Source organism: Brachyhypopomus gauderio, chromosome 7, assembly GCF_052324685.1.
Source record: "Brachyhypopomus gauderio isolate BG-103 chromosome 7, BGAUD_0.2, whole genome shotgun sequence".
Lineage (NCBI taxonomy): Eukaryota > Metazoa > Chordata > Actinopteri > Gymnotiformes > Hypopomidae > Brachyhypopomus > Brachyhypopomus gauderio.
Genome location: NC_135217.1, coordinates 6,841,305 through 6,852,602, shown reverse-complemented (window position 1 = coordinate 6,852,602; position 11,298 = coordinate 6,841,305). Strand labels below are relative to the sequence as shown.

Genomic DNA, 11,298 nt, shown 5'->3' with positions numbered 1-11,298 from the left:
TATTTATAACTTTCATTGATGTTTCTTCAAGTTCGAAGGTGAATTTTTGAAGGCCAATATTTCACCCTCTTTGGGGAGGCAGAGATGGCATTTCATCCTATAGGAATTTACTTTCACTCCAGCAAACACTTTCTAGGTAGGGCCAGGGTGGACTCCTTCCACACAGTCATGATCACTCGATGTTGAAGGTGTAGAAGGTGCCAATATATGTACATTAAAATGCAAACAAGCTTATTATTCAGCACTTATGCTGCTCTTCTGCTGTTACCAAACACGGTACCATCTCTTTTAATGAGATAAAAAGCTAATTATTTGAAATAATTTCGAGTATATGTGTATTTGTATAAATAAGTAAATTAAGCTGAAGGTGCTAGAAAAAACTGAAAATTGACCTTCAAAGTGCAGTACAAGTGCATGAATTCCACCTTGTAACTTCGCACGCACAAAAATCGAGAGGTACACGACCTTGCGACGCAACCACGCACGTGGCCAACGCGCATGGGCGTGGCCACCGCGATTGCATCAGTTTTGCCGCGCGGACCCTTGCGGCAGTCACGATGTGTCAAGTGAACCTAGATTACGAAGCTCAAGTGTTGAGTGAAAGCAGCAGCAGAGTAAACGAGACGCGACCGGAGCATGCGCAGTTTTCTCATAAGATAGCCTGATCACTTGACCGGGTGACAGCGCCAGCTAACATGTTTATAATTGTAAAGAGTAACTATACAGCACGTAAAAAATGCATCGGAGTAAAAGTATTAAACTGATGGAAAATATGTAGTGAAGTAAAAGTGAAAGTAGGAGAAAAAAATAATACTCCAGTAAAGTACAGATACAGCATTTTTGTACTTAAGTACAGTAGAGAAGTAGTTCTACTTCGTTACTATACAACTCTGCTTGTACGTCACTTTAAAGGTCCATTTCAATATTTCCCAGCACTTTAAACTTATATACAAACTTATACATATTGTAGCGTCGGCCCAATGGGGGACGGCACTACTTTCCCATGAGCCCCTGCGGCTCCGGTTTTGGTTCATGTTATATGTAATGCTATGATGTGTGTTATTGATTATGTATCTGATTATGTGTGTGTTATGTAGTTTAAGCCACCCTGTATTAGTTTATGTAGTTGTGCATTGTCTGAATCAACCTGCCATGTGTGTGTGATGTTACTGTGCTAATGACCTGCTCTCATGTTTCATGTCTTATTTGAGTTTGTTCCACGTGATCATTCCTCAACAGTCTGATTACGATTGATAGGCATTTAAATAAAACCAGTCTGTTTTATCAAATGGATCAGTTTACTGCCTCTCCTTCCTGTACCATGCCACAATATACTCGTAATGATTCGAAATAATTCGCTTTTTATCACATTATTTAATGGTTGTTTAGTTTCAAAACGCCCAATCTTAAAGGGAACCCCGGCTGATAACATATGTAAGCCTTAATATCGTGTAATTACTCAATTATTAAGACACGTTGTAAAAAATAAAAAAAGTAGCAGATTTATTAGATTTTCTGTAAAATCCCGCTGCACGTAGGTCGCCATTTTTATAACTGCTGACGGGCGCAGCAGGTAGTGACGTCAAATGGTTGCAGTGACTGGCCGTCGCGCTTGAGCACAGCTAGCTAGACCTGGCTACTGTTCAGCCTTTTCAGTTTGAGCCAGAATCTAGCCAGAATTGTATCTAGCAGATCGTCAGATTTATCAATGAGCACTAATGCTGTACCTTCAAGTTCAGGATCCGCAAACGAGGGAGAAGCAGTAAACGTTAGCGGTAAACGAGGGAGAAGCAGTAAACGTTAGAGGTAAACGTTGTTGCCGGGACGCCAGGAGAGAATCCAGCGCATGTTTATGTTCACGGTTCTTTGTGCGGTTGTCGCTCCACATTCTGGGGCTTTTGGACTTTGTGTGGGAAAACTGGGCACTGCATTTTTTTTAGTCTACGTTTAAAACCAACAGCATCCGTCAACTCTCTCACCAGTCGGGCTCTACTGAATGACTCAAACGCATCGGGACTGAAGAGAGCAGAGCCGCGGGTCTTTTGGTAGCTGTGTTCGTCCACACACTGCTTCCCAAATTTTTCTCCTCTTTTTATCTTTGGGAAAACTGTGAAGACTAATATCAGTCTTGCCACTGCCTTTCGACTGGAAATAACATCCAACGGCAACACAGTGTGGCATGGTTTTCTTTAAGATAGCTCAGTTAACTAACATGAACTCCTTACAACCACAGTCAAGTTTAGCGCGCTGCAACCATTTGACGTCATCTACCCAGCAGGCATTGCGCGTCAGAAAACATGGCTGCACCCATATGTCAAATATTTCGAATAAAAGCGTTGATTTGTAAATAAATCTGCTGCTTTTGTGATTTTTTTTTTACAACATGTCTTAATAATTTAGATTAATTACAGCATATTAAGGCTTACAAGTGTTACCAGCCGGGGTTCCCTTTAACGTCTTCACGTTCTCTCATGTTTTGTCCCGGAATTACAACAAGAGGCTCGTATTTGTTAACATAATACAAGATGTAATGTGAGGGTTTGTTTGTATGTTTTTTTATGTTGTGGTGTTTTCTGTTCTGTTTCGATTCCAGGTTTGTCCCGGATTTTACCCCTACCCTTCCCAGTCCAGTCCAGTCTATCCAGTCCTTACCAGGATTGTCGTCATACCTGACGATGAGGATAAAAGGAGGGAGGAAGGAGGAAGTTGGAGAGACAGAGAGAGAGGGGGGATAGGAAAGGGGAACATGTACATGTGTTGCTTCGAGCTTAAAACAGAATTTGTGAACCTCTTGTTGCTGTGAGCATTAATGTCTGTTTCTATGTTGGCCTTTATGTATACCTGTTGTGTTTCTTGATGGTAGTACATTTTGGTGGTAGGGAGTGGCTGCCATTTTGTTTGTATGTATTTATTGTTCATGTTTGGTAAGTGTAGTTTAGTTCATATGTTGTTTGTTTTATTTGTAAGTATAGTTTGGTAAAGCCTTTTGGTTCTGAGTGACGTTTTGTTTATTTTGGCCTTGGCCACTCCTGAAGACATTTACATCTGTCTTATCTACTACCATGTCTGAATACAAGGTTAACTTTTCATCAATTTTTGCCTGGTTGTCCAGTCCCTTTTTCATTCAGCCTCTATAACAACATTCACCTCTCTGTTACTGTTCCTCTAGCCTAGATGAGGACGTAACAAGGAGAACTGTTCAGCCAGTGTTTCGTTTATTTTACAGTTCTGTTCTGTTTGTTATGTTGGCCTGGGCCACTCCTGAAGCTGAGACCAGTTACGTCTATGTCTTGTAAATACAATTTCTGTATAATACACATTTAACCACCCACTTCTGTAGTCCCATCATCACTAACATTCACACTGTTGTTCACCTACACCACTGTTACGGTCCTCATTCCTAGACAGGCCGTAACACCAAACACGGTACCATCCCTTTTAATAAGATAAAAAGCGAATTATTTGGAATAATTTCGAGAGAAACCGTGATGGGCAGGATGTGCAGCAGGTTAGGATGATAAATGATAAAGATGGAAATGTGTTGTCTGGTGAGGAGAGTGTCTTGGGAAGGTGGAAGGAGTATTTTGAGGAACTGATGAATCAAGAGAATGAAAGTGAAAGAAGGTTAGAAGAGGTAGAGGTTGTGAATCAGGAAGTGCCTCAGGTGAGCAAGGAGGAAGTAAGGGCTGCAATTTGGAGAATGAAGTGTGGTAAGGCAGTTGGACCAGATGATATTCCAGTGGAGACATGTAAATGTTTGGGAGAGACAGCAGTGGAGTTTTTGACTGGGTTATTTAACAGAATCTTGGAAGGTCAGAAGATGCCCGAGGAGTGGAGACGAAGCATAATGGTGCCGATTTTCAAGAATACAGGTGACGTTCAGAGCTGTAGTAATTACAGGGTAATAAAGTTGATCAGTCACAGCCTGAAAATCTGGGAAAGAGTAGTGGAAGCTAGGCTTAGAGGAGAGGTAGAGATCTATGAGCAGCAGTATGGTTTCATGCCAGCTAGGTGCACCACAGATGCTATGTTTGCTTTGAGAGTGTTAATGGAGAAGTATAGGGAAGGACAGAAGGAGTTACATTGTGTATTTGTTGACTTAGAGAAAGCTTATGATAGAGTACAGAGACAGGAGCTGTGGTATTGTATGAGGAAGTCAGGAGTAGCAGAAAAGTATGTGAGGGTGGTGCAGGATATGTATGAGAACAGTGAGATGTGCAGTAGGAATGACAGACGGGTTTAAAGTTGGGGTAGGACTACATCAGGGATCAGCCCTGAGTCCCTTCCTGTTCGCAATTGTCATAGACAGACTGACGGACGAGGTTAGGCAGGAGTCCCCTTGGACTATGATGTTTGCTGATGACATTGTGATCTGTAGTGAGAGTAGGGAGCAGGTGGATGTGAGCTTGGAAAGATGGAGATATGCTTTGGAGAGCAGGGGAATGAAAGTGAGCAGGAGAAAAACAGAGTACATGTGTGTGAATAAGAGGGTAGACGGTGGACAGGTCCAGTTACAAGGAGTTGATTTGGTGAAGGTTGATGAGTTTACCTACTTAGGGTCGAGGGTACAGAGTAATGGAGGAAGTGAAAGAGGTAAAGAAGAGAGTGCAGGTAGGGTGGTGTGGAGGACAAAGTTTCTGGGGTGATTTGTGATAGAAGGGTGTTGGCTAGAATGAAAGGAAAGATCTATAGGACAGTAGTGAGACCTGCTATGTTGTATGGACTGGAGACACTGGCACTGATAAAGAGACAGGTGACGGAGATGGAGGTGTCTGAGATGAAGATGTTGAGATTCTCATTTGGAGTGACAAGGAAGGATAGGATCAGAAATGAGCAGCAGCAGAGTAAACGAGATGTGACCGAAGCATGCAGTTTTCTCATAAGACAACCTGATCACATGTTTATAATTGTAACGAGTAACTACACAGCACGTAAAAAATGTATCGGAATAAAAGTATTAAGCTGATGGAAATATATAGTGAAGTAAAAGTCGAAGTAGAAGAAAAACATTATACTCCAGTAAAGTACAGATACAGCATTTTAGTACTTAAGTACAGTAGTGAAGTAGTTCTACTTCGTTACTATACAACTGGTCAACACAACTAGCTTCGCGACGTTTGTGCAAGGAAAGCTGATTAATTGAGCATAAATGAACAACGAAGAGCGGGAAAACACTTCGGGTTTGGTGTGATCCATCGAAGAATTTTCAGAAGACACTTCGTAAGAGACACCTCGTTTCATTTTGTACAAATGTTAGATTTATGTCAGAGTATTGTATGCGTAGGCTTGTACCTTCTTATTGTAAGTTGATGGCGAAAGTTGTTTGTGAATTCTCCTGCGACTGTTATACTGGTGGACATTTCGCTGCTGTAATCTAACTGGACACAGTATGCTTGCGGATAGAAGATGTTGTACTTTGTAGACATGCGTACCGTTACTTTCCATTGGTTCTCAGTGACATATCTATATGAACGTATCTTCTTTGTAATTATAGTTGTGTTGTTATTTAGTGTAGTCTCATATAGGGTGATGTTTTGTAACAATATTAAGGTGAATGGGAATGTTTGTGAGTCCAAACTCTCTTCCCATGTCAAATCTATGAAGGGCAGAGTTGAGCTGGAGGGCGCTGATAAGCGCCCCGAGTCTCTGAGGAGCATTTTTCAAACTCGGCGTGTTTGAGAGCGGAGTTGGTCCAGCAGGAACCATGAGGAACCACAGGGTGCTCCTCACGCTTCGTGGTCCTCACAAATCACCCGTGAATGCTGAAAAGTAGTTTCTAATACCACGAGCGGTCTTCGTAAGGGACGGAGTTACCCTACAATAACAGGTACAGCAAGAGTGCAGCTCTTTAATCTGCATATAAATGTAACGATTAACATTATTGAATCTGTTAATTTTGTGATTACAGACAGGCAGTTAAGACAGTCTGGGCAGGTGAATACGGACCTATATCTGTGCTTGCTTCTTTCACGCCGGTTAAAAGGATATTTAAAGCTCCATTGCGGACCATATAGCATTAATGCTAACGTGTCACAAATTGACACAGACGCGCAGAGGCGGTCTTTGCATAGAGGCGTGGCTAGGCAACTGCCTTGGGCCCTTCCCACTGCAGCCCACTGTAGGGGCCCCCTGACTAGCTAACTTATTTCTTGCATATTAATGTTGATGGGCCCCCTAGCTAAATTCGCCTTGAGCCCCCAAATTGCTAAGTCCGCCACTGCAAAAAAAGATAAAGATGAATCAAACAAAGTAAAGTGCAAGTTATGTCATCAACGTCTTTCATTTCGCACGACAACAACCACATGGTATACCATTTAAAACGCGCAAGGCGGAAAAAAAAAACAGCCGTTTGTGTTTCGGTCGTCTCGTCGCAGTGCGTCTCGGCAAGTAGGCCTATAAACATTTTTTTGTTGTTTGCTTTTTAAACCCCGTTACTTGAACCTTTACTTAGAATTTTTTCTGTTGTGTGGCAATTTTTAAATATTTTCAGGCAGGCACATTTTATTTAAAATATTTTTGACATTTTGCACTGTGCCTGTTCGATATGCACACTGCGCACTGACGGTTCTCTAGCGTTTCATTAAAAATAAGTAAATAAATAAAAGCTGAATAAAGCCAACCTACCATGTTTATTCATTTATCTGAGTGTTTTAGGTTTTTACTTTGAAGTGGGAAAAAGTCCTGAATGAGAATGGGATCCCGTTTAAGGTACTAGATTAGTCGACTAAAGGGAAAATCTGACGAATCAGATTAGACTATGAAAATCCTTCGTTGAATACACCTCTAGTAAAATGTCTACACTCACTACTTAATGGTTATTAAAAGTATTTATTGTAAAAAGCCTAACATAGATAATAGAGGTGTGCCAAAAAATCGATTCATATATCAAAAATCGATTCTCATTTACTACGATTCAGAATCGATTTTAAATGTCCCAAAATCTGGAACACACTCATGCGCGGAAAAGGTTCAAAACAGACGGAGGAAAGAGATATTCAACCTGCCCCGTCTTCATTTAAGGCAAAAATATGGGTTCATTTTGGTTTTTACCGAATGCCAGGGAAGACCGAACTGGACACAATGTAGCTTGTGTGCAAGGCTTGTGTAACGCGGTGAGCACGGGAGCGTTAATATAGAGAAAGGTGAGAAATAATATAGAGAAGGGTGGACCCAAGTGCCGGTTTGCAAGATCAAGACGTTTGACACTTGTCACATGTATGAGCGAGAGGGAAACGCGCACAGCGACCCAGAACGAACAAACAAAACAACGCAGAAGACTCAACGCACAAGAGAATAGAAAGCAAAACCGTGAGGGCACAGAGTAAATAGAAACAAAAAAACAACGTGGAAAATACAACGCGTGAAAAATAACACTCCGTATTGAGACGGTAGGAAGAAACAAAATAACAACAGTAACTAAAAAACAGCGCAGATAAATGCAACGCGAAAATTAAACCAAGGACGCCAGCAGAAGTAACTGGCAAACAACGCCACAGCAAAATAAAACCCTTCCCAAAAATAAAGGCAAAACGGATAGGAAGAAATACAGGATTGGGAAAACTTGAGATGGGTCAGGAAGCAACGCAGGAGATAAGCAATCACAGAGAAAGCAGGGACCTGGCTGTGTACGGTTACACAGGTCTGGGACTTAGTCGGGGACTGACTCTGGTGCCCCTAGCAACGGCTGGGGGAAGTGCATCCGAGTCAGCCCTGACAGCTTGCAAAATGAAGCTCAAGAATTTTGGTAACACAACAAAAACAATTTTATTTTACCAAAGCACTTTATTTTTGTTAATTAAATGTGAGACACTTAATTTTCTGTATTTGTCATTGTTAATTAAATGTGAGACACTTAATTTTCTGTATTTGTCATTCTGTCTTGCTAAGCAGACTGTAGTAGATCATGCAGATTTTATAGACTGAAGCAGACATTTTTATAAATCAAATTGTTTTTTGAATTGAAAATCGTTTTGAATCGAAAATCAATTTTAAAATTGAATCGTGGCCCCCAAAATTGGAATTGAATCGAATCGTGAGATAGTAAACGATTCCCACCCCTAATAGATAATATTAGCGCCTATTCAAATTCACAGTCCTGTTTGACGAATGTCATTTGCTTACATTTCCATAGTTAACGTTTGTAAGTTTTTTTCACACTTAACAGTAAGATCACACCCCCAAACACAAACACACAGAACCCTGTCCCTCTTAAACATCCCATTCTAAATTATATGAGGTAAAATGTTAGAGAATTGATATTACAGTGGGAGAGCTGATCAGTGCAGCATGCTGTAACAGTAAAGCCCTACGTTTCTTAACACTCTTACCACTGCTTACTGTTGTCACTTGATTGAAATTGTAAATTGCTCTGGATAAGAGCTAATTCCAAATGAATAAATGTAATAAATGCAGATAAAAACTTGTTTCCTTTCTCAGCAGGCACGTCTCTGGTCAGCCTTTTCCTTCTCACGCAGACTATGTGGAAATCTCCGGCAGTGTTCCGTCAGCGGTTCCGATGGGTCCGTGTCCAGAGCCTGTCCCATGGAGACCCTCTCTTTAAGGTGCACTACCTGGGCACGGATAAGGTCTACTCCCTGGACGTGCAGCAGGCGGAGGAGGCCCTGGGGCGGCTGCTCGAGCGATCTCCCGCTGGGGCGTCACTGGAGAAGGAGCATGCGCTGGTGGTGCGTTCGCGTTACGTGGAGGTGAAGGAGATCAGCACAGGCAGGCAGCTGACCAAAACGTACCTGCGGGACATCGCGTACTGCACAGCTGATGCCGCCCACCCAAACGTCTTCCTCTACTGCAAGCAGCCTGGTGTAGCCGGCCGGAGCGGGCCAGAGACATCAGCGCCTGCCTGGCACGCTCATTCCAGAGGGCCATGATTGACCGGCAGGAGGGAGAGACCAACCAAACGCAGGTGGAGGGCGGGACAACAGATGGGCGGCCAATCAGGGGGAAGGGGAAAGCGAAGAACTCCACCACTCTACTTGTAGACTCAGGAAAGTGTGAGTGAAGAACTGTTCTTCTATAGCAGGGGTACTCAACTGGCGGACCGCGGTCCGGATCCGGACCCGAACGCAGTCCTGTCCGGACCCAATCTCATTCCTGATTAACTGGATACGGACCAAAACAAAACCGTAGCATTTATTTCAGGGCTATTGAAAAAACACTCCGTCACGAGTGTTCCGTTTGCCACCCCCGCGCAACAACTTACGTTCGCCACCCCGCTCAACAACAAGCCTGCCTGGTTGACGCTTCGCGAAAATGATGTAATCGCTGTGGCTCCGCGTGTGCGCGAGTGTCTCGCGCGCTGTCGGTTCGAGAGGTCGTGCATCTCTCGAATTTTGTAACTTTGCGCCGCGCTTCAGCGCAATGAACAAAGTCACGTTTTCAGGGTTCATACACCTTTATAAGGTGGAATTAAAGCACTTGTACGTCACTTTCAAGGTCCATTTCAATATTTCCCAGCATGTTAAACATAATTAAGTTAAATATTTATACATATACTCGAAATAATTCGCTTTTTATCACATTATTTAATGGTTGTTTATTTAAAAAACGCCCAATCTTCACGTCTTCACGTTCTCTCATGTTTCGTCCTGGAATTACAAGAGGCTCGTATTTGTTAACCTAATACAAGAGAACGATTCAGTCAGACAGCTATTTGTTGTGAAACCAAGTAGTTACAATTTCAAGCATTTTAAAGTACTTTAACCTAAATTCCAGCACTTTTCAAACCTGAAACATATAGCAACATTAAAATTGGTCAGGTAAATGTTCATTCCCCTGTTTTGAGGGGTGTTTCTACCACATATCGTTTCGGACAAAACGCCTATCGTTTCGGAGAACACTGCAGTGACGCTCGCGAAAGTATAAACGCCTCCACCGTTCGCGCACCGTTCGCGCACCGTACCCCCCCCCCCCCCCCCCCCCCGCTCAACAACTTACGTTCGCCACCCCCGCCGCACCGGACCTCAGGGCACAGGTATCTGCCAAAATTGGACCGCGGACAAATTTAGTTGAGTACGCCTGTTCTATAGACTAGCAATTGTACATTCAATTACACTTTTCACAAGGGGTAGGAAGGTGCATAAAAGTTCTGAACACAAAATATGGACAGTGTGTGTGTGTGTATTGACAGGCTGGAGGAGAAGAGAAACTCTGGCTTCTCGCACCTCTCTAAGAGTGCTAATGAGGAGGACCAGCATCAGTGACTAGAAGACACCAAATGCAGTGGCCAGACCGCTAGAAACCGGCTGCAACTTGTCCCAACTGTCCCAGTCAAGCCCTGAGTGATGGGAGAAGAGACAAACCGAACCCTGAACCGTCAGCAAAATTCAGTCTTTGTTGGCATGACGAGGTTATTGCTACAGTTTATCTGGGTGTGGAACAACCCATTTCCCTGTGGTGTAAGGATGTTGCATTAATGAAAGTGTGTTACGTTATCACTTCTGCACCACAAATCTGTGGCATTCCTCTTCTTAAAACTGATCACCGTTCCAAATATTGGCAAAAACATTCCAAGTCTTATTGTAATTTATTTTGTTATAATGCGTCCAGAGCGTTTATATTACAACTTTTATGTTCCTGAATGAGTGACGGTAGCAGTGACTTCGAGTTCTGCTCTCGTCAGAATTATGCTTTGCATAACCACAGGCCAAAAACCTTTTTAATTGTTCACTTCCTCGTTTCCTTTGCCGTGAGCTTCTAGCGCCATTCTCCACATGGTCCACGGGCTGATGGCACTGGCCTTCTGTTTCAGCAACAGAATGTTAATTTCACATTCCTTTCATACGCAGAGGCGAAGGTCTTGAACCAGATCATCTTGGAGCCTGTACTTTGATAACTGGGAAATGATTGGGAAACGTCATTGTGCCTCTCTGCACACTTGGGTCTCATTACAGGTGGAGTGCACTTATGATGTCAGTACTAAAGATCCCTAACTGTTCAGTTGTAGTCAAGCTCTCGCCCTCACCATTAAATCAGGATAATGGAAACACTTTGCAATTCACATGAACAAATCCTTTAGGCTTGGAGTCAGCTCATGGCTGAATGGTGAGGTTGTTGTGGGGCAGTAGTTCAGGACGTGCCAGCTATGTTCTTGATACTCCTGCCACACAGGAGTCAGGGACCCCACCTCACAGCCCCTAAACCCTCCCCACACATGATTCACTTCTCCCCTACGTGCCTTATAGAAAGCCTTGAGCTACGTTCATGTATTTGGACAAACTACATTTACTATGTAGTATATCAACTATATTCTTTTTTTTTTGCAAGTGTGTAATATGTATGTGT

General features: G+C 42.8%; 1 protein-coding gene across 1 annotated transcript; it reads left to right on the top strand.

Moving 5' to 3' along the window:
- Window positions 1–3,497: 3,497 nt before the first annotated feature.
- Window positions 3,498–9,891, top strand: LOC143518621 (uncharacterized). Its single transcript, XM_077011225.1, has 2 exons — window positions 3,498–3,872; window positions 8,440–9,891. Exons 1-2 carry the CDS (start codon window positions 3,515–3,517, stop codon window positions 8,883–8,885), a joined length of 804 nt encoding a protein of 267 aa, XP_076867340.1. The 5' UTR covers window positions 3,498–3,514; the 3' UTR covers window positions 8,886–9,891.
- Window positions 9,892–11,298: the final 1,407 nt, after the last annotated feature.

Coding starts and splice junctions, on each gene's coding strand:
- LOC143518621 (XM_077011225.1), top strand. CDS start 3,515: ATGATAAATGATAAAGATGGAAATGTGTTGTCTGGTGAGGAGAGTGTC. Junction 3,873..8,439: donor GCCGATTTTCAAGAATACAG/GTGACGTTCAGA, acceptor CTTTCTCAGCAG/GCACGTCTCTGGTCAGCCTT.